This window comes from Chroicocephalus ridibundus, chromosome 2 (assembly GCF_963924245.1).
Source record: "Chroicocephalus ridibundus chromosome 2, bChrRid1.1, whole genome shotgun sequence".
Taxonomy (NCBI): domain Eukaryota; kingdom Metazoa; phylum Chordata; class Aves; order Charadriiformes; family Laridae; genus Chroicocephalus; species Chroicocephalus ridibundus.
In genome coordinates, this window is record NC_086285.1 from 38,096,323 (window position 1) to 38,123,199 (window position 26,877).

The 26,877-nt window shown below is 43.7% G+C and overlaps 2 protein-coding genes across 5 annotated transcripts in view; both read left to right on the plus strand.

The window, feature by feature from the left end:
• Nucleotides 1-593: 593 nt before the first annotated feature.
• Nucleotides 594-1,148, plus strand: LOC134510588 (spidroin-1-like). The gene has a single exon (XM_063323882.1). The coding sequence runs from the start codon at nt 594-596 to the stop codon at nt 1,146-1,148; it is 555 nt and encodes a 184-aa protein (XP_063179952.1).
• Nucleotides 1,149-15,086: 13,938 nt separating this feature from the next.
• Nucleotides 15,087-26,877, plus strand: part of CREB5 (cAMP responsive element binding protein 5) — a 260,697-nt gene continuing 248,906 nt past the window's right edge. The window contains exons 1-2 of one of the 4 annotated variants that reach the window (XM_063325089.1): nt 15,124-15,163; nt 16,148-16,234. In XM_063325089.1, coding sequence (XP_063181159.1) covers nt 16,232-16,234 — 3 coding nt within the window. In that variant the 5' untranslated portion in view covers nt 15,124-15,163; nt 16,148-16,231. Of the gene's footprint in view, nt 15,164-16,147; nt 16,235-26,877 lie in introns of those variants that run through there. The other 3 variants (XM_063325090.1, XM_063325093.1, XM_063325092.1) reach the window with 3 other exon arrangements.

Sequence of the window (26,877 nt, forward strand, 5' to 3'; positions counted from 1 at the left end):
TTCAACATGGTGGATTTTTGGAGCGTGAAGAAAGGTGGCTGCGGGCTATGTTTATGAGATTTTTGCGGTCTACTTCAGTGGCTGATTTATTCGGGGTGGTTTTTACGTGTCCTTTTATCCCCAAACCTATCCTATAGGCCAAGCTGTACTTTGATAATTTGGGGCAATGTATTGTAACTGCCCTCGTGTAAATAGCACGAACTCCAATGATCTGGGTATTTTCACAAGTTGTGTTGGCATCAGTCGTAAAGTCAGTAACAGCACAACTGCGCTGCTGACACCACTGTGGACAACGGGAGGAATTTGCTGTCCCTCAGCTTCTCCTTTCTGCCTCCCCGTTGAACCTGCTATGTTTTTTTCCCCTCTGTGTTGCACTGAGGAGCCGAGCTCCAGGCCTGGTGCAGGATGGTTGGGGTGGCCACCGGCTGAGCGCAGCCAGATGTGCTGGGCAGCGGCGGTGCGGGAGCGGTGGTGTGTGGGGGGCAGTGATGCCAGAGATGGCGGTGTAGGAGCAGCAGCAGTGCTGGGGTGGAGGGGCAAGACCAGTGGTGTGTGGCGAGCGGCGGTGCGGGAGCAGAGGGGTGCGGGAGTGGATGTGCGTGGGGAGTTGCGGTGCGGGAGCAGAGGGGTGTGGGAGTGGAGGTGTGCGGGGAGCAGCGGCGGTGCGGGGAGCGGAGGTGCGGGGAGTAGCAGTGCGGGAGCTACGGTGCGGGAGTGGCGGTGTGCGGGGAGCGGAGGCGCGGGAGCGGCAGTGTGCGGGGAGCCGCGGTGCGGGAAGCGGTGGTGCAGGAGCTGTGGCGCAGGAGCAGCGGTGCGGGGAGCGGAGGTGTGGAGAGCGGCGGTGTGCGGGGAGCGGAGGTGAGGGAGCGGTGGTGCGCAGGAGCAGCGGTGCGGGGAGTGGAGGTGCAGGAGCTGCGGTGCAGGAGCAGCGGTGCGGGGAGTGGAGGTGCAGGAGCTGCGGTGCAGGAGCAGCGGTGCGGGGAGCGGAGGTGCGGAGAGCGGCGGTTCGGGAGCAGAGATGCGGGCAGCGGAGGTGCGGGAAGCGGCGGTGTGCGGGCCCCTCTAGAGGGAGCCCTCCGCTGAGGAATGGCCCGGGAGTCAGGGCAGAGCCAAACGCGCATCGCCGCGCTTTCCTCCCGTCCTGTTAGAAACCCAGCGCGCCCGAGCCCTCTGGTAAGCCTACCCCTACCTAACACAAACACACAGCCTTATCATCCTTCATTTTCCAAGGAGCAGCACCGCCAACGCTTCCTAACCGTCCCCGAGTTGGGATTGTCGGCATGGCTGCAGTTCTTCGCCGGAGTTTGATACTTCAGCGCACGCCTCCAAAAGGCTGCTGAGAAATGCTATTTGTGCGGAAATACGGGCTGTGGGTCGTCGGTGCCAGAGCAGATGGGCCGTACGTAGCGTTAGCGAGGAAATACAAGGAATTACAAGGAAATAAGTGTGCGTTGCGGCTTATACAGCTTGCACATTTTAAGCATGAGACGTAAGGTGAAAGGCCAAGTGGCTTTAATTACAATTGCAGGCGTACAATTGGCAGCCCGAGTGCTTTCCTGGGATCAGAAAATATGCTTGTATTATTCGGGATGAAGGAAGAATATAGACAAAGGTATTTAATAAGTTAGTTTTAAAAAAATAAATCTGTATTCTGAGCAAGTTTTCATGCCTTTGCAGTTACTGTACTTAAATTACCAGATGTATCTCACTTTTCAGCAGACACTTTACCAAAGTTTCAAATAATATTTACTGATATTTAGTTTCTTTTAAACCAGTTACTGCGGAGCAATAACAAAATTTTAGGATAACTTCATTATAAACCAGAGCCAAACTAGGTAGCTGACTCTTAGAAAAGCTGAAATAACTGAAGTACTGGAAGCGCAGCAGCATGCAAAAAGTGTGCTAGTTAGAGCTTTGCAACATGGAAATAAACACAAAGTTTTATGTGCCTTTCCTATATTATTGAGCAGTATATTTGAAAACTCCAGTTTGCCCTGGAGTTGTGAAGAACATTAAATATGTTGGCAATTGGAAATATGACTGTTTACTTTAAGTGGCACCTGTAAATTAAAAATGAAATAGAAAATCAAACTGAAAAGAGAAATTAATTAAATTGAAATAAGCCTGAGTGAATAAGTGCAATCTCTCACACACATGAAAAAGCACGGGGCAAGAGCTTGCTTGCTGGAGACTTTTTGTCCTCCTTAGATAGTTTTTAGCCTGACATTTCTAAATGGTATAAATACTTAAAAGTTCTGGGTATTTTCAATTACTATTGTTAGACAGAAAACAAGCTCCGGTTTCTTCAAACCTTATTTCGTTGAATGTGTCTGAGTCATAGGAAAAGTCATTCCATCATGTCTAGAAACTGTTTTTATTCAGAGCACTTGTCAGGAAAGAAAATAAACAAGTATTAGTTCCTGCCACCATTCATTTCAGAACAGTTACAACCAATATAATTAGGTCTCAGATTTTTTAAAAAAAAAAAAAAGTCTGAATGAAAAGATATAAGATTATATGTGTCAGTTGCTGAGCATTTGGCATGAACAGCTTTTCCAACACTTGCTCTGGTTATTATAAGGTTTGCGTTGTAAATGACTGCATTCAGCAGCAAACCTGTCAGGTTGGAGAGCTTTTCATTAAATGTTTGATCTAGAAATTTTTAATCAGCGCACAAATAAAACAAATTATTAAAGCACTACATCAGCTACAGTATATGTAATTGGGATGAACGGGGTGATGTAACTGGTGGGGAACAGCACAAGCATTCTTAACAGAAGGCCTGGAGCTACAGAACTTGTTACCACTGGAGATGAAACAGAGCCTGAGTCTTAACCTGTATCTTGAAAGTGGTAAGATGCACCTATTAAAGACATTCCCAAATAACCTGGTGATAAATCATGTACCTTGTACAGCTTTACTGGAGAAGCTTGGGAGCCGTCCCCTTCTAGAACACCTTGTGTTTGTGAAATAACACTGGGGTGAAGCGCGTGCTGAAAACACAGCAGATTTTATTTATGAAAGGAAAAACGAGCATTTTATGTTCTCAAGTGTTTACCGCTGTTCTCTGTCCTAGATGAAGGCAAGTCTGTAAGATCTACTTTAGGAAGTTATCTAATTAAAACTATTTTGTGACTTCAGTACATACATCGGGGGTCGCAGTTATAGTTGTGCTGAAGTCGATGGACCTACTCTGACGTCTGTGGTCAAGGCTCTGATACAAGTATCATTAACATTTTAACTTAAAAACAACGGTTCTTTTAGCTAGCCTGAAATTTCTGAAAATATCAGCAACAGGATGTTACAACTAGGCTAACAATTAAAACGGGAGCTCATTTACATGTAGCAGATTAAAAACCAGCACCACATAATAATCAGACACAGTGTTACTCTGCACTTCCTAGCAGGTTTCTAGGACTTCTGTTTAATTTTTGTTTCCTGTCTTTGAAGGAATCAATTTAGGAGAGCTAATGCAAAAGTGAGGAGTTACGTTTTGCTCTGAAGGCTGCAATAAAGCTGATGTTTTGTGGCTGAAGAGTCTGCCTGGTGTCACTCTATCAGTAGCTGAGAATGAGACTGTGGCCGGCAGGTTTGTGTGCCTGAAGTCAGCAGCTGAGGTCGGTCGGTGAGAATTCCCGTCATCCAGCTCAAGGCTGAAATCTTACCCTCCATACGAATCACCAGAAAATCTACTGCTGTTTTTAGAGGAGTCAGAACTTCACTTTTAAACATTAGGTTTGGCGGCAGCAAGGGATGCCAGCAATCCAGAGGGGCGACATGCCAATCCAACGCCTGTCGGCTTCGCGTTGGGCTGCACCTACGACTCTACTGAAGCTGTACATTTTCAGCTTCAATCCCAGATATGACAGCAGTAGAGAAACTCCAGCTCTGCTTCTGATCTGGAGCCTCACGAGCTCTGAAACAACAGGAGGAGAAATACGTCTTGAAAATGCAGGATCTGTCAAGGTTAAGCACAACCCTGGTGACAAAAATTCAGTGCAACAAGCAGATCTGGCTCTTGGTCTCTAGACACGTATGTTAGCTAATATTCGCCACGCGGGAAGGCACCAAAGATAAAAGAAAGCAATTATTGGTCAAAAATCTTTCAAGCCCCAAACTTTAATTCTGTTATAGCTGCCAGGCTTTGGTGGTGCCTCCCTGCAGGGTGCAGGACCTGGAGGTGTTGGAGCACCGGCCAGAGGGGCAGGAATGGTGCCGGGGGACTATTACTAGTTGCCTTTGGCAAATGTGCCTGGAGTGCTCTATAGGATAAGGGGATTAAGAGGTTTTAATAATTGCTTTAGGATGGGAGCTAGTTCTGCTGTGGCGCCCTGGGCCGTAGGCAGCCCCACGTGTAGCTGCACAGCCCGACGGAGCTGCTCCATCTCCCTCCCGGCGTGTCCTTCCGGACCGCTGTGGGAACAGAGAATGTGCCTAACACAGTTTTCCCTCCCTTGTAGTCTTTACTGCTGCCGTGCCTTCAAAATAAAATGTTTCTTTCCTTTTTTTTTTTTTTTTTTTAATTTTATCCCTTGCCTTTCAAACAGCAATTTATATCCTATGTGCCTTATCTCAGGTAAGATAAAAATAGTGGCTTCACTCCATCGGTGTAATCAGTTGTGTTAATATCTCTGATAGTAGGCTTGGCTCAGAGTTTGCATTACCCCATAAGGGCTTTGTCTGTGCAGGCAGAGTCTATAGATCCTTTAAAAAACCACCACACATTAAAAAAAATAAAATCTGCACGGTGAGATAGTAGTTTTAAAGTTCTGTTTTAAAACAAAAAATTAAAGATGCTTTCCTTCAGTTTACAAAAATCTTTACAGCGCAAGGAACTTTTCTCAGATTGACCAATTTAGGATGTTTTGGGTTTTAAATTGCTTTTTAAACACACTCTACGAAATTACAAGCTGCTGCTTATATACATTGAAAAAAGATTTCAGTTACAAAGTATGAAAAATTGTCATGTGTTTCTCTAAATATGGTAAACAAAAATACAATTAGAGCATTCACCATCTCTGAAGAGGGATGACTTCGATACGGCCAAGTATCTAATCATATCTCTGTAAGCTCTGATCGGTTGTATTTCTTTTCTGATTCCCTGAAAATGTCCCCACATACTACATCTCATGATTTGCCTGGCTATTTTTTGCTCCACTTTTAAGCCCAATGCTTCCAAAAGAAATTAAACTCCTTAGGAAAGGCTCAGCTCCCTGTTCCAAAATTACTCAAATCCAGAGTCTTTCTCTTCTAGAAATATTTAACAGCAACAGACTTCTAGACAAACTTTCTCTTTGTAATTTCATTCCTGAGTCGTCGACGGCCTCGGCATTTATCTGTGTGTGTGTTTTAGTAACTCACAGCACTTCTTCACCGCCTCTGATCGTCTTACCTGGTGTGTCTTTTATGTCCTACCCAGTGGGGAACAACTGGGATGTAAACACTGAGTCAGCAATTAATAGTAAGACTTGCATGAGCATCACTGAGTCTAGGATTTCAGCGTAAGTCTTTTTCCCCTTATGTTTCCAGCAGGCTTTTTGCCATCTCTTAGGGCTTTCCACAAACAAATTGATGTCTCAATCAGTCGCAATTGCGTTCTTTTCTTCTACTCTCCTGCACACAAATACGCCGTCACGTGTCTCTGTTTTCCCAGGTATTTTTCCTAAAGAAAACCAGCTCTATCGCTGTCTGGCCGTTTAATTTCCATTCTAACCCTGTGATCTTTACAGCACTGTTTATTTCATGCTACCTTGTGCTGGGTGTCATTGGATCTTCTGGCAACAGTTGTGTCGGTTTTCTCTCCTGACATTAGCTATTTATCTTCGCTACTAAAACAATACTTGAAACCGTTTAGAATTACAGCTTCAGAAAAACAAGTTCTCTCTTTTTTCCATGATGCACCTGTATTTCTTAAAGGCATTTCTAGCCAACCGAGCTATAGTGCTATAGAAACACTACTTTTTAGTAGTGCTGTTTGCTTAAAGGGGGTAGGTAATTCATCCTGGATGTTTAAGTGCATTCATCTTTTCTAGCAGCAGAGAATATGAAACACTGTTTTCGTCCCCATTCGAGCTCCGATATGTCCAATCCAACTATACAAGTGGGGGCGATGGGTCCTCTGTGCCTGGCTCATACAGCAGTTATAGAGGTAAAATTCCCTGGAATTTAAGGTGGGCTTTTATTGAGCCAGAAGGATGAGATTTAATTTCTGTGCTTCGCTGGTTTTTGTTCATACAGAGCGCCCCGTCCAGCCATGCTTCCTTGTAATCTATTGATGGGGCCTTGAGAGACTCTTATGATGACAAATATACTGGGAATTTACTTTTATTGTTGCTCTTATGAATGAAATATATCACTTCCAAAAGAAGGAGTTAACTTACTATATCATTCTGTACCAAGTGAGTCCGAATTGGAATTTCTTGTTTATTTACATAACATGTTAATTTGGTTGCTAAAGTTCAGCTATGTCTGAATAAGTGTCTTATTTATAACTTTGTGTTGTATGTGAGAAAAAAAACTCTCCTTGGAGCTTTCACTGCACTTCATGTACCTTGTATTTTAGGAACCCTGGGCAGCCGTTTTAATTTGCTCCTTTTAAATATTACATTGCAACTATAACTGTCTTTGGAGCATACATTGTGTTGCTCCATCTGTGAGAGGAGCAGGAGGAGAAGAGAAAATCAGGGTTCATGCCATGTCCTGTGTCTGTTGTCCTACTTCTTCATTTTCTGTCACTTTCATATGTCATTTCTTCTTTTTTTCATACTACTATGCTGAAGTTTGGAGACAAACTTAACACATCGCAAAATAAAATAGGTGCCTTGCAAATATTTATCTGTCTTGTTTTCTTGCATTATCATTTACGATCAATGAATGTCTCCATTTCAGAAGTGAGGATATTTGAATGTTTCTCCTTTTCAACCAAAGACCAAAATGTGCAAAAGAAACTTGCAAAAGTAACAAGTGAATCATTGAGAAAGAGTTAAAACTGATGTATTTTTTAGTGTCAAATATAGAACATGCTTTGAAAAATCCAATCTGGAACTCACCTACATACATGTACGAGTTTTGTAAATGTTTTTCTAGGAGTAACTAGGAGAGGCATTAATGCCCGAGTCCCGTCTCCAAAATATTTGCAAACTGCTCCAAGTATTTTGCTGTAATTTTTTTCCAATGTAGTCACTCATTGGACCCTGCTACATTTTAATGATTGATTACAGACACGGGATGAAATGTTGGCCCCACTGAATCCATGGGAGTTTTCCTATTGACTTCAGAGAAGCCAGGATTTTACCCATGGATTTACGGCATCAAAACGCAACAAACCTGATTCTGTACTTCAGCTAAAATAAAACCCATGACACATTCTGTGTTACAAGAACGAAAGCAAAGCTATACCCTTTCTCAAGGTGGTTTTGTGCATCTATAAGCTTTTGATTAAATGAATGTTTTTGCACCTGCTGGGGTAAAAGTAATAAAAACTCAAACTGCTGTCGTTGTTTCGGTATGTATATCTAATTTTATAATACATACTGCAGTAGTTCTACCTAAATTAAAAAATCGGAAGTTAAAGGTTTTTTTTTCATACACTAGTAATATAATCTCTATGTCACATGTGAAAGTACCGTGTAATTTATATAGTCATGATGTCAGCAGTATATTATGTAAGTTCTTAGTGGCAGAGGAGGTTTAGTAGCGCAGGCTGATTTTTGCGTTAGTGATTTTTAGTAATTTTCTCGGCGCAAATAGTATTTTAACCCTTGGGTTGCTATAGCTTTTCATTTCTTCCTGATAGGGCTGCTCTTTGCACGTGTCTAAACCGAATCGCACCAAGAAGTCGTTACTAACTTTTTGTACTGACTGTGTGAAAAGCTGGCAGCGCGGCGCGGCAGCCAACACTCTCCTTCTCCTGCCGCACTCTCACAATTACGAACGTCGCAATTGCACGGGAACTGCTGGAGTTATTCCTCGTCAGCTCCTTCTCAGCTTTTCAGCTAGAAAATCAGGCAGAAATTTGACTCTCCCTGCACAAAGCCTAACTAAGCAGACTGCGCAGAGGGCTTTAAGAGGGGCTGTGAATCCAACAACTGTGGGGAAGCTCCATTACAACCCCTCTGCAGCCCTCACCTATGGGCCAGAAAATGACAGTCCGCACTTTTGCCCTTGATTGACACAACTTGAGCTTCTGTAGGACTCCTCTGTTAGGGCAGCTCATGTATTTCTCCCCATCTCTTGGGTTGATGTAAGCGCCGGTGTTAGTGGAAGCCTTTGAAATAGAGGACCTGTGGATTCTCATGCGAAATATTTATTCCCCTTCTGTTTCAAGCAGCAAAAAACTCAAAGTGAGTCATATGAAGGCATGAATGAGCCGTCTTTATAGCACATTTAAAGGAGGAAGAGCAACCTTTGTATCTCTGACATTCTTGACACCCCCAAGAAGAGAATAGGTAAGAGAGAGTCTGTTAAAAAAAAGTTAATTGCACTTCAGTATCTTTAAGACCTTTTTGCCATATGACCCCATGATTTTTACGCATAAATAGAGCTGCTATGTTATTCTAGTCCATTAAGAATCAGAGATGTGACCAAGTGATGCAGATCAGAATTTATAGAAGAGTTTGTGGCTTTTCCTTCTTATTTAAATATAGTTTCCAAATTGGACTCTCAGAAACATACTCTCTCACCTCTTATTTCTCATTCTGCTCCTAAGACTAGAAAAACCAACAAACCAGGCAACAAAAAACAGGCCCCAATGCCCAATCAAAGAGCAAAAATCTATATAAACCTCCGTTTGTGTTTGACTGGAGCTATTCTATCCAAAAAACCTGTATCAAATCAGTCTTCTATATTCATGCACTAAACAGTTAAACTATAACTAGGAGTATTTCAAAAAGAATCAAAAATATCAAATAAGTCATGCAGGAGCTCTATGAGAGAATAAAAATGTGAATAATTTTGTGATCTCATCCAAAAAAAGTATGAAATAACGGTGTCCAAGTATGGCGGAGACAGACTGTTGTTTGAATTGTTAGGGATCTAGAAGGAAATATAAAGTCTCTCTTTTCTGTCTCCCTGGAATAGATCACATGGCATACAGCTACGATGAAGAGATCGTTCGGTATCAGAGATCAGAGCCACTTGGAGGACCATTGCGTACTCACTCATGCACAAAAGGCGAGGAGTTAAATGGCGTTGTGTGTCAGAGCTGAGAGAAGCAGCGTGCTCAGCACAGGCATCAAGAACATATGTAGGCTGTGACCTGAAGGAGAGGAGGTTGGACAAACACCGTGTGTGCTTCCTGACATACTGGGATCCCTCATGAGCGGAGCAAGAGAAACGATGAAAGAAGAGAAGAGACGACTCTCTGTCTTGCAGTTCTGGGCCTTGCGTGTGCCCTGGCTGTTCTCACCGGGTTGAGGAGGCCAGCACACACCTTTCTGCATGGATTAGCTTCCTTCAGGGTCTTATCTGCAGGAAGGACTGTGCCTCTCCATTCTCCTGCCCATTCTTTTTTATATGGCACAAACATAACCCATAGCTCCTCTTAAGTTTACCAAGAGTAAGAAGCAGCATGGAATAAAACTGACTTTGGGTAACTTGGGAAGAGCTAAAAGCCATCATTTTAAAGTGTTGCTTAAAGCTCAGTTAGATGTCCCTGACCAGCACATCGCGAACTTTAGTTAAAAGCCTGCAGGTCTAGAAAGAGCCTCCTTCCAGCACCACCTCTGTTGCTTCTCAGTAGTAACGCACACTGGTTTTGTCCTACAGACACTCGGCAGTTTAGTTCCGACCAGGAAGCTTGGCGTTAAGAGATTTTATACCTCACAGGTAACCCTCCAGGAAACGGAAAAGAAATGGCATCATTTCTGGGCTGTGGCTTCTGCAGTACAGATGTGTCGAAACACAGATAGCTCCTGTTTGGTACAACCGAATTCAAGTCCGTTTGCAGATAAATGCTGTCAAAGAGAACGTGAATCCCTTGTGAGGTCCATTCTCAGTGTGACACAGTAGCTGTAGGAGTGTCAGAGCCTAGGACATCATTCAGAAATAGGAGACGATTAAGATTTCTATTTGATGTTGTAAAAACCAGGAAGCATCTTAATTTCTAGAAAAGAGAGAACTGTGGCAGTTAATACTGTTACGGGACCAAATATGCTGCCATGTAAATCAATCCCATAGGGGTACGTAGAAGAAACAGGGCACATCATTAGCCTTCTCTCGCAAAGCACTTTTTTTTGCATTGCATGTGCTCCTACTGAGACCTGGCTCCCTTTATTTTATGTCACCTGCTTAAGACAGAAGAATGTCATTAGGTAAAGGCGAGACCATCAGATGAATGAGCGAGGAGATGTACTTAGAGCAAAGAAATGCAGCTATGCCTTGCTCGGTATCCCACAGGACTGTTTCACATCCCTGTGCTGTATCACACTTCCTTTCCTCTCCAGCCCACTGGAGAAATGACAAGTCTGAACAGGAACATTGCTTACCTTTTAAAACTCAGCTAATTGAAGTTTTGAAAAACGTTGAATACTGCTTAACTTCTGGTTAACTCTACTTATTCTCCAATTTCTCTCTCAGCTTTAAGACTAACCTGGTACTTTCTAGTGAGCCCCCGAAGCCATAGAGAGTACTTGGTTCCCTTTGCTCATATCCCTTTCAGTCTGTTACTAAAATAAGTAGAGATGAGACCTGAACAGAGATATCATAATTACAGAATAAAGTGTTGCATAAAACCACCAGATTTACATTTCTTCAGGATATCACTAGGATTATTATACATTAAATAGCATATTTTTACCCCCTTTTAAAATGCATTTTACTATCACCATGGATTAAAGCGTACGTTAAGATCTAGAAATCAATTTTTACCCTTAGCATTTTATTTCTAAGGCTTCCCTTCTGTGTGCCTAGGATAGATCTTTACTAAAGAGAAAAGAGTGCCGAATGGCTTGGTTTTACTTTTTGCAGGTAGTTTCACATGATAAATGTGGAGATCTGAAGTGTTTGGTAGCATGTAAGGAGGTGAATAAATTACTGTTCGATTAGACGAAAAGATATTGCTGAAAAGTACTTGTAACGAGATAATTGCAAGTGCCAAAGCTGAGAGTAACACTCAACACTGGCAGCAGCTTAGTTAAACATGTGGTTAATGATGTTATAGGAAGAATGGGTATGTAAAATATCCAACTATGCTAGCAGTAAATATTAATTTTATGTGACAGCAATAGTGTCTCACTGAGACTGATATTTGACATACAAAACTCCTATAATTATTTTAATATCTTTACTTCCCAATGATTTTAATGATATGACAAAGATTTTAGGTGTTTGCTGAAACAGCACTACTGTCATTTACCATCAATCAAACCAAATGTCATTCTAACTCATTTAACTGCAAAAGTCTGAGTCGTTTTCATACCAATTAAGCTACTGCTGTAAAGAATACATTCTTTTTTTGGCCTTTTATAATTAAAGAATAAAAGCGACAAAGACCTATCTGGAAAACATTTATTAGAACATATAATACAGAAAAGTATTTAAGGAGGGATTTTGCCATCAGAAGAAAGCAGCTTTATAAAAGCCTGACTATAGAAATGGAAAAGCACCATATGACTTTCTACCTTTAAAGTGGTTGTGAAACAACATTACAGATAAAACAGGTAGTTGATTGCTCATGGACTTGATTGCCCAGTACTTTTTGTTATAAGTTTCTTCAATTGTTTAAAAACATCGCCAAGTTTTGAACCGTTCAGGATGGAGTTTTCCATGCCAGGTGCCTGCCCTAGGCAGGAGTATTTTGGAAAGCTGCTTCCAAAAGTCAGTCATTCCAGAAACAATATTCCAGAAAAGGTACGTTTCCTTGCCTTATCATTACCCCAAATCTCACAGGGCTTTTTTTTTTTTCTTCTTTTTTTTCTGGGAACATCTGGTGCTTTTGGAGCAGGAACTTGAAGTTCTGCAGAATGATCGTCTCACTGTCACAGGAGGTGCCTTTGATGAGCCTCTAAGATTTGCCCAAATGTGTCCCCCATATAGAGCACGTTCTCAAGTTACGGCTTGTCAGATGAGCTGTGGTAACTGACTCTGCGTACATTCCTCATTTGCTGAGTAAAATATGCTAATCTAAACCACCTTTATAGGAGTTCATATTAAAGAGATGTTCTTCACAGTGACAACACGCAGCAGACATCAGCTCAGCTGGAAAGCAGCAACTTTGCAGGCAGGGGAGTTCCTCTTGTCCTGTCATCACCCCGCCGTTTGTATCAAGAAAGAACTCGGCAGTTACGTTTTCTCAATGTCCCTTCTCTGGTGGGGGTCCTCAGGCTGGGGGATCAACACATTTTGTCCTCTGTGAACTGCTCGGCAACCAGGCACTGAGGTGAGCGTAGAACAAAACAAAGCTGCATCTCTCAGTGCTCCTTTTCACATCCCCATTCAGAAATCAGAGGAGTTGCCCGAGGATGGAGAGAGGGTTGGTAACAGGTGAGAAGAAAGCAGAAATAGGTGAGGAAAGAGCTGGACGAGGCAGGGGGAGCAACAGGAGCTGAGGGTGACAAGTGAAGCAGAAGCTGGGCATGGGGGAAAGCAACGCTATGTGACACATATCGCAGCACATTTAAACCCGAGAGGAACCGTTACTTTACTCTGTACTCATTCCCCGCCAGGACTACAGCTCATTTCAAGAGTCAAGAGTCTTCCCTCGGGACGTAAGACTCATTTCAGGAATCCAGAATCTCTCTGCTCTTCTGTCAGCGAAAACCAAGGTAACCACCCCTGAAAGCATTTGTCACCACCCTCCCAGTGGCAGACACACACACAAACCGCTGCTGAGAGCTGCCCGTCTCTTCAAGTGGTAGAGATCTGTCCAAACAGGTACGTGGCAAGTAAAGTTACTGATCTGACTAACGTGGCAGTCTTGTTCATCTTGCTTTTCGGATGTCTTTTTTTGCATGACACTCTGCACAGCGCGGGAGGACACACAGAATATTTAAGTCAGGAACTTTAAACAAAACCTATTAAATCAAAGCACACTGCACACCCAAAGTGGGTCCAGTTATGAATTCACTATAATATGTGTACATGTCACACGGGGTCTACAATATCATTCATAAGCCAGCATCACCACTAGACTGATAACATAAAACTATGGCTAATACTTCACCTTGCATTTTTGTTTTGCTTCTATCTGTGTCAAATTTGCCATAACTGATTCTTACTACACAGGCACCTGGGGGATTTAGGCCCTGTTACCCTTGACTGGCATCTGAATTCTCCATTGCCAGTTCCAGTTTGTTCTCATTGAGAAACCTGGAGAAAAAAACCGCTGTGCCTAGCCCAGGAAAACCCCATCGATCAGCCACAGTCACGGCTGTGCGTCTGTAAAAAGTGTGAGTACATAAATTGTCTGATGAAATCTCAATGAGAGATGCAGAGCTGCTTCCCGCACTTAAATCTTTTTGTCATGGCCTTAAATAACTGCAGTGTTTCTGTATGTTAAAACCCTTCCTGTGTGACAGAAGTAACTGCATTTATTAATTTAGTCATCTCTGTAGTTTATAATTTCAGGACGTTTAGAGGTAAGGCACTTTGCACTCAGTATGCAATTTCCCAGGATAATACCTGACAAAACGAAAGCTTACAGTGACAGCATCATTAAGCCTTATCCTAAGTAGTTAAATGAGTTCAAAACCTATCATCAGTCACTGAAAGGATCCGCTTCTATCTGCTTTAAATCCTGCATAAAGTGCCAGTGAATTGTTAAAAGCTGAGGAAGACTATTAGATTGCCTAATATAAGCCTGGAAAAGAATGGCATTATTGGGAGAAAAGTGCTGTATTATTGCCATTTATAAAGTATTTCCTGATTTTGGCAGTGCACGTTATATTACTCGCTCCTCTGCTAATTATCAGAGAAAAACCAAACCGAGCAATGTGTTGCAGATTCTAAGACCCTGCCTTGAAACACTGAGGTTTCCTCACGAGTCACCCCAGGCTTAGGTGCTAAAACACCGCACTGAAATTAAGTCATACCTCCTGGCATGAATCAGCAGCTAAATCCAGTTAATTATCACGTATATCTTCGATAATACCTCCTGAATAGCTACCGCGTGGATAGTTAGCTGCTAGAGGAACCTCCAGACCCAGGTGCTAGAGGCAGTGCTGAGGAATTAATACAAGAAAACCCAGGAAAGGAGGTACTCAAGTCGTTCAGGGTGGAACAACAAACTTGTCACTGTCCCAGATACCCACAGACGTTCTGTAACTACCTGCAGAACGTTAAGCGTCGAAAAAGCAGCGAAATACCCGATTATAGCAGTTAAGGCTCTTTACCGCTGTGCTGCCCCAGCGCCCCTGGGCCCGCCGCGGCACCCGCGCCCTGCGGGGAGGACACGCGTGGATCGGGCACACCTGGGCAGGCGGGGACGCCCCCCCGCAGCTCGGGACGGAGGTTCCCCCCCTCCCTTCTCGGATACTGCGTTATTTATTAGCCAGTTGCTACGTAAAAAAAACCCAAACAAACAAGCGAAAGAGTTTGGGACTGCAGGACCGAGTCCCAGTTGAGTGCGGGCCCCCCCCACCACTGCGCCCGCGGCTCGGTGGGGGCTCCGCGGCCGCCCGGCGGCGGGGGCACCTCCTCGCCACGGCCGGGACACCGGCTGCCCCCCCGCCCCAGCCCCGCGCCCGCTGCTCCTTGCCAAGCCGCTGAGCCCGGGGGGAGGCAGACGGGGCCGGCAGCTCCCCCCCGCCCGCAAAACCCCATCGCCGCCTGGGACGGGCGCACAGCCGAGATCGGGAGCCCTCTCCCCAGGACTGGGGGGGTCCCCGCGGGGGCGACCCCCGCCCGGGCGGTGCCGGACCCCGGCGCGGGGGGCGGGACATTGTTTCCAGCCTGACTCACCCCCGCCCCGCCTCCCGGGGGGGCGGCACCGAGCGGGGACACGCCCCCGCCCCGCGCGCCCGGCCGTCCCCCCCCCCCTCCCCTTTCACCCCCCCCCCCGCCCGGCACGGACCGCAATGATTTAGAAGTTCAGGAATCCCACGTGACGTCACGGAGGGTGATGTAATGCTTCTCTAAATAGAACGTATTGTAACCGTCCCTCAGTCCAACGTGGTTCCTCCGGCCGCGCTGCCGGTCCCGTCCCCGCCGCGCCGCACCGCGCCGGGCGGTAAGTTCCTAAAAATACGGGGCTGCTCTCCCCCCTCCCCACCCCGCTCCCGGAGAGGCGCCCGGCGCGGCCAACTCCGCGCTCCGTCGCACGGCGCGGAGCGGGGCAGCAGCGCCGGGGTGAGCGGCTGGAGAGAGGGGGCAGCTTGCGGCTGGGGGGGCTCTTCCCTCCGCCACCGCATCTGCACCGGAGGCGGGAGCAGCCGGTCCCTTGCCGCGCCGCTGCCGCCGGGTGCGGGGATCCCGCGGTGCCCCGCCGGGGAGAAGGGGTGTGCACGACCCCCGCGCCCCGCGGAGGGTCGGGCAGGGTGGCGGGGAGCTGGGGGTGCACGGCCGGCGAGCTGCGGGGCAGCCGGGCTCCCCGTCCGCATCTCGGGGAGTTTGGGAAGTCTCTGCGCGCCGCTTCCCGGGATGGGATGGGGATGGGGCGGCTACCGCGGGGCGCAGGCAGCAGCCCGCTGCGCGCTGCAGGGTGGGCAGGTCCCGGCGGAGGGTCCGCGGTCTCCCCGCGCCCCGCGGAGTGCTACATGGGCTCCCCGCCTCCGCCTGCCCCGGCGGCACCCGGCAGTTGACAGCTCGGCTGCCCCGCCGCCCCCTCTCCCCGCCGCCCCTAAACTTCTGGGCAAGTTTCGCGGCGGCGCCGGGGCGCCCCACCGAGCCGGGAACCGCCGGCGGCGGGCGCGGAGGGGTGCGCGGTGCGCGGCCGCCTTTCCCCCGTGGGAGACCCCGGGTGCCGGGCTGCTCCCAGCCCTTACGTCATGCTGCGGGCCGGTGCGGGGCTGATGCTCCGCTTCTGATGCCGTCGGGTCCCGGGTGGTGGTGGTGGGGGGGGGGAGGAAGGAGTGCTGACAAGGTCCCCTCTCTGCAGCCCCGTTCTCCCTTTCCAGCCCCGCTGCTCCGCTCGTCGCCCCCCCCCTTCCCCAGCTCCGCGCCCCCCCTCCCCCTCCGCCACTGTCCTCTCTTACAGGGGTCTCTCTCTCCCCAGCGAAGTTTTCAGGACGCTAAGAGCTTCAGGAGTGTAAGGGGAATACTTGCTAAACTCTGCCTCCTCTATTATTTATGTCCAAGCATGGTGAGTGATCCTTCATCTCCAGGGCTTAATATAAGCTTTACAATCGGAAAGAGAGAGGTCGTTCGAAGATGGGGGTAGGAATAAAGGAAAATGAAATGTCCATATGTGTGTGGTTTTTTTTTTTTTTTGAATCCAGACCGATATTAGGAGTATCTTAAGCAGCAAGATTAAAAGATTTCCATATATTATCAGTAAGAAACAGTGCTTAGCTAGATGAAATTATAGCTGGAACGGAAGCATAATAATTACCGCGAAGCATCTTGCTTGGGCTTTCCTTGAGACCGTGCAGTTTTCAGAGAGATACTTGCCCGCTGGCTTGCACCAGCCTTTCCTTGTCGGGCCGTTTGGACAAGCAGCAGTCTGTCAAGTAACAGTGGCGAAGGAAAACTTTCTTGTAAGGCACTGTCAGACAGAAATAATCCAGAAAGTGGACTGAAAAAAAATTGGGAGCTGGAAGGTGAGAGCCGAATGCAAAAATGTAGCATAATTTGGGGGGTGTGTGTGTGTTTGCTGAAGGAGGTACACTTTTATAAGGGTATGGTTTATTTTCAGTAGAAAAGTGTGCAGTGTTGAAACTCCTTGCTCGCTGTTTTGTAACTTTCATGTGGTGAATGAGGCTGTCGGTATCAAAAGCTGGAAATTCTTTATTAAAAAAAATGGCTGAAATCCTTATTTGTGACTCCTTAATCCTAAGGGGAGCTGTACAGGTCGCAAAGCACTAGGGAAAAGTGTGATTAATGATCAGTGATTAGTGATAAGTGATTAGTGGTTTTATTCAAACTGTTACCTCTGACCAGAAGCACACATCAGAGGATTAACAGGCTCTTTAGATAAATGCTCATTAGTGGAAGGGGGAAAGCAAAGATAATAGGCGTGCACACAGGGACAACTTTCTAGGAAAATCATTCCTGTCTCTGGCATAATAAGCTCTATTAGCAGAAAGGCTCTTTAATTTAAAAGTTGCTTTTATCTTGTAAATCAAAGATAGATGTAGAAGTTCGCTGCGCTATTATAGCCTAAATTTTCCCATATCCACTAGATGTGGATTATCTCAGTAGTGATATTTTATTTGAAAAAAAAACAAAAACAACCCAACAATTGAATCTTTAAGAAAACTGAACATTCCCAAGTGCTAAAGCCCTGCATCCCGAGGCATCCGCTCCCAGCAGTTAACTAGATGGCGCAGTCCTGTTCTTTGCGAGTATATAGTCCTGGGTTATGAACTTAGCAAGTAGCAGCTTGCTAGGTGTCCTTCAACACTTACAACAAAGTTGATTCTGTGCTGGCTTGGAGGCTAGACAGTGCTCTGAGTTTGTAGTCACATTTTCCACGGCAGTTAATCTAGTGAGTTAAAGGCTACTGGAAAAATTAGTCTCATTTACTGAAAGAAACGGCGAGAGAAAGGAGAGAACGAGAGAGGGGCGAAGAGCTACAACCTGGGACGTAACTCTTGGTTGAACTGTGTTATACGGCTTTAATGAAGTACAGTTCTGATGGCCTTGATTACTGAAGCCTAAAAGCTCTCGGGAGTTTTCCCCCCAGCTATCACTGGCAAAGTGAGGTGCTTTTTTTATTTTATTTTATTTTTTTTAAAAGTCACTAAAAGGAAAGAACAGTTGGTGTGGTGGTTGAACAAAACAACTTGAACCTGACTGTGCTCTGCAGAAAATGGTAAGGAATCTATTTTTATGATAACTAACCAGGGATTTCTCATTACTCTCTATCGTGCATGGATTTGTGAAGAACTCGTATCTACTGCTGTCCAGAGATTTGGGGATGTTTCTGCCGTCCTGTTAGCTTACGTGGGATTTCTGTTTGTTTGCATCTGTGGAGAACATCAAAGTTTCAAAACTTTAAATGAAAAACTTGAGTGAAACAGGAAATAAAAATAATGAATTTATGGCATGAAAAAGAAACTGCGGTGGTCTTCTATTGTTACATCTTTAATTGGAGACTGTTAGGAGCAGTCAGACTAATGCTTAAAATCAAAAAGTTTTGTAATAGCGTATAAAAAAGGCAATAAGCTCTGTCTGCCATTCTTGAATATTGGATGGCACTCTTCCAGGAGTCAAAACTGCAGTATTTTAAAAACTCTACGCTTTTAGAACAATCAGAACCCTTTACCCTTCACCAAAATATCCATTAATAGTTCAGCTTCAATTTATCGAACTCTGCCTCTGCTAATTTAGCCCGGGGAATGTAAAGGGAAGCAAACCATGTATATAGATTAAAAGAAAAGATAGAAGCGAGATTGTACATGTCATTTTATTTACATCACCATTTATCAGAATTAGAATTACTTTCACAAATAAAGTGTCATAGGTACTTTTTAATTTGATGGTCACTTCCTCACGTTGAGAACCTAAAATAACGCTTACGTTTATCCCGTGCACTGCAGAGGAGTTTTCTGTGAAAGATGGTTTCAGTGAGAGCTGGAGTTCACTCTGCAGTTGGTGAGCGAGAGGCAATCTCACAGAGCCTTCAGAAGGCAGCTTTTTACCTACTAAACCTTTCAGCTTTGCGTGGGCAGAATCTCTGCGAGCTCAGTGAGTGCTGCAGAGCGATTGGGAACTTGGTTATTAACTTGTCTGCTTGTGGCCCCCTTTAAAAACCCGTCTCTGCGCCCCTAATCAAGGCACGAGGATCTTAACTATTGGAAGAGTTCTTGCAAGGTTGTTGTTGCTTTTAAAACAATTTATTTGATCAAGGACTTTTCCTCTAATCTTTGACATTCTGTGTCTCCAGTTTCTGCTGTTAGTTAACTTTCTGGATTTTCCATAAACCTGTTGCTTTGAGGACTTATACCTACGTTTATGTATTATTAGCCGTCTTTCAAGCTCTATTTTAATTCCAGTGACCATCTTTCCTATAAACCCTTTATTATGAGAACGTTATTTCTGGACAAGATTTTGCAATAAAAGAAGAGCAAACTGTTTCTACTTAAATATTTTTTTTTAGTATTATTATTATTATTATTATTAAGGACCATATGATTTATTATTGGAACAAAATGGTAATTTTTCTCAAGACCCGCAAATACTGATTTTTCTTGTAGCTCGTTACAGGAAAACTCTACTCAGTAGATGCAGTTGCTGGGAACACGGACACATGTATAAAGCAACAGGTCTCTCGGTTCCGCTTCATAGGTCCAGGTGATTCTTTTGCTTTGATTTGGTTATGGTTGTCTCATACTAACCAAATTAATAGGTAGACGTATATAATTAAGATAGCTTATTTGGCCTACTCTTTCCTGTATAAATTCTCGTTGCGACGAATACTGATGAGTCCTAGTGGAAATATTTAAAATGCTTTGAGATTCTGTCAGTCGTGAGTACTAACGGCAGGACTGATCAGGCAGTTTGGTAGGTCCTTACCACTCTGCAATATCTCAAAAGAATTTTCTGTTGATTTGTCTTCTCCACACTATTTAACCCCTGAAAAAACCCCACCCTTATTTCTAGGTAAATGATATATTCTGCTCTGCAAATTTATAATGCTCTAGGGCTTTTAGGGCTCTAGCCTTAAAATAGTATTTTTAGGACTTTTGCATTTTTCTGCCTTGAGAAATGATCAAAGTTGATCGTAAATTTAAAGCAACAGTTTGGAATAAGAACTATGAAAACACTTTTTCCTCTTACCAAAACTTGTATTACTATGCCAATTTTTAAGGTGTCGTATTCCCTGACACTGGCAAAACAATGATCTCAGACAATATCTTATCATGCCGTATTTGAACACTGGCCATATTACAGCAGTATGTACAGAAATTAGCTCTTGTAGACTTGACATGTGAAAACAAAATGCTGTTATGGAAATACCTTTTTTTGTGTGTGTGTGTGTGGTTATACATAGAATCAAAGAAATGATTTAAATTGTCTCAGGTGTACGTAACAAGCACAACATAACGTACATAAAATAATGATTTCGGTCAGTGAGGAGGTAGAAAGACTTGTTGAAGCAGACAAGCTGTTGCGTCTCGTTACATCCAAGGAGCTGTTCTGTTGGTTTGTGCACTGACCGTTTGCTCCTGCTAAGGCTCAGCTTGAAGGGGCAACCCCGGCACTTTAAAATAATAGTATGCCTACAGTTTTTTCACTAAGGTGTTATTTTACTCTGTAATTAAAAATAGTGAGAGTCAGCAATTTTTTTTTTACTGGCCATCACATGGGAAATGCAGCTGTTATTTGCCCTTAGAGAGTTTGGAAAGGGTTGGTTGGAGTGGTTTGTAGGCTTCTAGACGGTGATATCGAATGCTATTTTAAAAACACAAAGAGATTTTCCAAGGATTTTGCTGAAGGCTGTAGGATTTTCGAAGTAAAACATTGAAAGCTTACGATAATTTCCTTAGCTTAAAAGATGTTTTGCTTTTGGTTCTTGTTTCCGTCTTATGTATTTTTATTTTTTTTTTTGAGAATTTGTTCAAGGAATCAGTCCCGCACACAATTTCAAACTAAATGCCCCGAAACATTGTCATCAGCAGTGTCTGTCTAGGTGTGTGGTTTTAATTAGCTCATCCTTTGAGATGGCTCATGTCACTGTCCTGACACCCTTCCGCGTAAGGTGACTTGAAGGTGTGGGGTGCAACCCCGCTTGGCCAGAGAGCTCCACTCAGCGGGTGATAAGAAGGGCAACATCTTTAGAAGAAGCCAGGAGGAACGAGATTTGAATTTAATTGGGGGGAAAATACTACAAATCCCCTACTACCTTTGCCAGCATCAGGAGCCGATTCTGCTTTTCTTTGGCTCTGAATGTTTTCATGACTCTTACTAGGGTACCGAGACCTCTGTTAGCTCAGGGGCTGGGCATGGTTTGATCTCACTCTCCACTTTCTACCCCACGTAAACTCTACAAATAGTTTCTATCGCTTTTTTTGGCCTTTGCAGTTTTTTCTCAAACAGCTTCCTTTGCTCTCATCTCAGTTTCTTTCTGTCCTCAGGGCCTTGTCTTTGGGTGCCACCACGCCGTGAACATTTTGATGCAGTTGAAGTGCGTGGTCCCAATCTCAGTATATTTCTGTGTTTTGAAGTTTTCTGTATGGGGAGGTACTGAGCTTAAACTGGTCATCCTTGAAGACACTGCCTAAATTTAATACAAGGGTTATCACGGAAATTTATTTAATTAGGCTGATCTTCCTCTCATTTAGAGGAAAAAGTGGCCTTTTTACCTTTTTGCTTTGTGGGCTTATGCCTTCAGTTACCCTTCCATTACCTGTATGGCAGCGTTATTCATAGCCAGCTTTTTTTTTTTTTTGAGCTGTTTGCGAGCACTCAGAAATTAATTTGGCTCATGTGGGAAATTAACCTGAATTAGTGGTTCCTAGATTTAACATCTGGGTTTTTTTTTTTTCCTTCTGGCCAAACGTAAGTAATGCTAGTTAATGTGTAATGCTCAACACAGGGGGCTCTGTAGCACAATAAACGGAATCTGAGATTGGGTTTAGGATGCGTTGTATGGAGTGACTACAACAGTAAGAACTAAATTGAGATGTTACCATATTGCACTCTCTCTCTATTTTTTTCCCCTTTATCGTGCTTTAAATCTTTCAATTCTGGAGTGCTGAGTTGGTATGGTAATTACCTGTAGAATAGTATTCTGTCTAAGTAAACAGCAGAGCACTCCAAGATGTGGATGATGGTATTAGTGGGTCACTCTGTTGTGCATTGATGCTGCAAATCAATTGGCAGTAATTCAGTCATGTGTGAACTAGCCTACCATCATTTCCAGTCCAAATATACGCCTTATTTAACTTTTTTAAAAAAGTTGTATTTAATAGCAACAGTTGTTTGCTAGGTGAGGAGCTTCAAATTGTGAATTCATACCTCTGTAGGTACTACTCGGAAGTGATTTTTAGCTGATTGGTTTAATCTGTGCCTGCTTTTGGTTCTGGTCAAGTCAGTGAATGAGTTTGTCACTAAATATTATTAGGAGCCCAGCTGCAACTCCAAAGGTGACCCGTGTGTGTGATGGCAAAGAGCTTGGAATTGTGTTTGTCCAGAAATGAGCACTGTCTGTATTAGAAATTTGGGCACGCTGATACCTCGCTTAAAGGGAACTTCTTTTCTTGGAATAGTAGTAAAATACAACCTGAAGAAACTAAAAGCTGAGCAATGAAGTAGGAAAAAGATAATCGATCACATTGTTCAGGAATATCTTTTACTAACTACTGTTTAACTTCATTACTGAGTGAACGTTTTAGGAAGAAGAAATCTTTGTTAAGGGTTTGTGACGATTTCAACCACCACATCAACTTCATTTTTTTGTGACTTTAAAAACAAAAAAAAGGCTGCTTTTGTTGGTGATAATCGGGGCGGGGCGTTGGGAAGGGGGGCATTTGCACATTTTTATTTTAAGGTTGGAGAGATCAAGATCAACATCTGTAGAGACTTCCATCATTTCCCAGGGAGTGCGCAAAATGAAGGAAAAGAAGAGATTCTGTAGTTAAAAACAAGTTAAGGAATTTTCCTTCTTTCCTCACTTCCATATCCTTAACTGTATCTGTGTAGCACTTAAACTTATATTATACCTGCTATTAAATAAGGTCAGCGTATGGTTTTTTACTGGCTGTGCAGTGGAAAAGTATTTTAAAAAGACAGTGGGGTAAAAATGATGTAAAAACTAAACCACATTCTACAATTCTCGTACTGCTCTTTTCATTCTTCAGCACAAATAAAGCAGCGCAAGGACTCGAGCATGAAAATAGGTTAAATTCGAGTAATTGCTGGTTTATCACAAAAAGTGAGAGAAAGCAGTAATTTAACTATTTTCATGTGAATCTTTAAAAGACAAGTTTCTCTAAATAACCTTCTATGAAAGTAGAAAGGATCAAAAGAGCCCTGGGTTTTATGAACGGGTAAGGAGAATTACATTCCTGTGGATTTAAAAAAAATATCATAGTAGAGCCTAATTCTCCACTCACCCCGATACAAATCTGGAGCAACTCTATTGAAAGCTGTGGAGTTACCGACTGCTGTAACACTCATTGAGAAGAAAATTAGATTCACGGGGTCTATTCTGAACGTAGCCTGTCCGTTGTGCGCTGTGCAAATCCCATTATTAAAGTAATAGCCTGACATGTCACGTTAAGGACGGCTGTTTCCCCAAGATGAACACGCTTGCAGCTCTCCTCATCTTGTGACTACTTTTAAGGGGGCAGGGGGATATTGAGAATACTTATTTTGTGCTCAATTAATATTCCTTCCGTGCACTCTCCTTCCTCTCACGCGCTTTATGTGTGGGTGCGCAGTCTGCACTCTCCATCATCTATCTGTCTGTGTCTCTTTGGCTGTGACAGTCACCACGCCGGCCTCAGGCTTGCACGACGTAGGCGAAAAGCCCACCGCGATTTTCAGTGAGACGGGGCAGGATCTAATTCTGCTCCTAAATATGATGCGCGTTTTCACTCTTAACAATACATATTGTGAATTGGGAGGAACGCCTTAGGCTTCAGTTATGTTTTATTTTTTGTGGAGTTTTGTAGGTTTTTTTTCCTTTTTTTTTTTTTTTTTTAAAAAAAAAAAAAAAAGAGATGGAAGGTGGAAAGAAGCAGGAAGTCAGTGTAGCCCTGTAGTTTTAATAAGTTTAAGTATTCATTTGTAGGACTGGAAAGCAAGGCCCAAGCCACTTGAGCATCTTGCACAGTTCCCAGGCTGACCTGTGAGAGCAAAGTCTTTCAGAAATTGGGAAAAATCTTGTCACTGACTGAGCTACTCTGATTTTTTTTTTTTTTTTTAAACTGCAATCAACAGGGAATACTGAGTAAGAAAAACATTGTAAAGATTGGTAAATAGACAGTGTCCAGCGTACAAACATTACCTTCCCTAATCGTGTCCACTTGCTTCCAATTTTCTTAATTTGACCCAGGATATGTGGGGTCAGCTCTGTAACTCTTGAAACTGGTATAAATCCATTGACTTCTCTGAAACTGTGTGTACAGAGGGTATGGCCCACAGTTGTTTTATTAGTGGCACGCAATGGGCAACTTCGGCATATAATCTTTTGTGGGAGGATGTAACAAAAAGTTTTAGGTCTTATAACTGACCCTGGTGTGGAAGGGTTCTCTGGAGCTTTAACGATCCAGAGGTTAATTTATAAAAAAAATAATAAATGAAACAAATGCACAACTATTATTTCATTGCCAAACATTTTAAAAAAGCACTATTTATGTAGGCCCTATATAAGCACACATTGTCTTATGTTCCTTCTGCTGGCTTTGCGTTTGACTAAACCATTATTCTCGGAGTGCTGCTGTGCTGAGATCATCAGTGATGATGGTGTGAAAACAAACGAGTTTTAGCATGAGAAGTCACTATATAATTTGACGGGGAGGTTGTCAGCACCAAAACATCCACATTAATTTCATCTCTGGTTAAAGCAAAATAAAAATCAGGTGGCTAGTGGGAAAAATACGTTCTTAGGAGGAGGGGAAGGGGATTGGATGTAATTCTGCAAGGTGCTGTGTCAACTAAAAGGAGGACCTGTCTCAATCCCCATTGAAGTCAATGGGTGTTGAGGGCACTCGGGGACTAGTGGCTTTGTGTCCTTTTTCTCCAAAGTTTAGAAAAACTGCTGAGATGAAACTTAATTCCTCATTAATTCAAACTCCTAGCAAGTTCTTGGGAGAAAAGCTCTCTTTGTTAAAGATTGAGATACCCTCCATCTCTTCAATAGAGGGCTAAAAAAGTACGTGCTCTAATTCTGTAGCCTTCAAGGAGTCCTTCAACGCAAAGAGCAACAATAAGAGCTGATATTCTGCACATACCTTAACGGTACAAAAATTCCACTTCAGAGAAAAACATTTCTGGCCTCTGTTACATTACATAAAATAAGGACACAGCTTCCTATTTTATTCCATTGAAAGTGATCTTTAATGTTACCAAGAAGGATTTTATATTCCCCCATGTGAAATTAAAAAGCTTTGGGACTAATGAATGCAGCTACGTGTAGTCAACTAGGTGCTGTGATAAATAAGCTATCAAATGATGTGCATGCCATCTGCCCCCTTCTTTTTTTTTTTTTTGTTTCACAGTGAAAAATTACGATGGATTCTTTTCAGTATAAGTAGTTAAAGTCAATGAATCCCAGATGAGTCAATCAACTTAATGCCCTAAAATTTAGGGGTTCCAGATAGTTTATTTTACTGCTATACTGTGGCCTTACACTTGTACCTCTTACTGGATTATCTAAATTGAGCGAAGTTTGCAGGATACACAAGGAAACGCTTTGAAAACATTGCTCCCTCTGTAGCAGTTAGGATGTTACGTCTTGTATTTTCTCTCTTGCGTGATGTCTGATTCTATACAATTTTTCTTGCCAAAAAGCTGGCATTCCAAAATATTAGGACAGCCTATTTCTAGGCTGTCAGTCTTCCAGTTTTCATTTCAGAGTTTTTAGTCAGTGCGCCGTCAGCCAAATGCTTTTCAGCAGGCTGAAAGTTTTCAGGGACGGAATAAGCTTAGGAAAAATATTTTAGGCGTTGTAATGAATGCTAAATTAATTTATAATGAGGACAATAAGAGATACGACGATGACTGTCTTATCAACCTAGTCATGGAAATAGATACTTCTTTTTTTCTTTTAATTTGAGCTTGCTATGTACTGAGGATGCCTTGCAGCGAAGTGTTGGTTTGGCATGCTGCGTACGATGAGGTCCTTGTTGTAGCTCTTCTTTTCAGTAAACGCCCTTCTTTAAACAGGGGAAGATGCGGTATTGGGAGTGCTGCTGAGCCGCGTGGCCACGTTGCGGGGTGTGGGGGCACCGCACTGCACGGCGGGTGCGAATGTGGCAGTGGAAGCCACCACCTTATGCCTTTTCCCATTAATAAAATTGCCGGCCACCAGGGTTCAAATGCCTTCAGAAAGCCCAAGAAAGATTTCAGCCAACTCCTCCTTGGCTCCAGTGCTTGGAAAATACCGGTCTATGACAGGAAAGTGCCCCTGTCTACATTTGCAGAGGTTTTAGTGCTACGTAGCACCTGAAGCGGGCAGGTATCACACGGAGAATGCATTTTGTAAAATATCGATTGTTTGTAGTTCTGATGTTGCAGAATTTTAAGAGCAAAACCAAGGCTGCAATCAGGCAAATTGGCTTGTATGGAGAGGCTCTTGTGTACCTAGTAAATGATACACAGCAACAAACGGTGTAGCTTATTGCTGAGGGAGAAAAAGGCGAAAGCAAATACTCAGCGCTATGGAAATAAGCCTGTGTTAAAGGCTGGTTGTGAAAGAGTGAAATGAAAATGCAGAAAGTGGTACTTTTTAGCCTTTTATAATTCTCTGGATAGCATTTCCCTCATATGCCCAGTGCCTTCCTAATAGCTATCATCAAAATATACCCTAAAAAAGCGTCATCCTTTTGGTGCCCACATTAAAACACTGGTTATTTCTCCACCTAATGACCAATTCTGCTTAGAGCCACCCGTGCTTTCAAGTATGGTGTATGTGAGATGGACTTTAAAACGTCGAGGTCCTGACAGAGTCTCTTGTCTCTTGCCAAGCCCCATATTTAGCACAGAGGGGATTTCCTTGCCGTTGTGTAGAGAGAAGACAGTTGGGCCACAGGGTTTCCCTGCAGCCCCATCCCATCCTGCATTAAATCAAGTAGCAGTTGCCGTGGGTAAGGTGGGCATCCTGCGAGCAGCAGCTTT

What these genes read in the sequence shown, in the direction of transcription:
- LOC134510588 (XM_063323882.1), top strand. Translation starts at nt 594, where the DNA reads ATGTGCGTGGGGAGTTGCGGTGCGGGAGCAGAGGGGTGTGGGAGTGGA.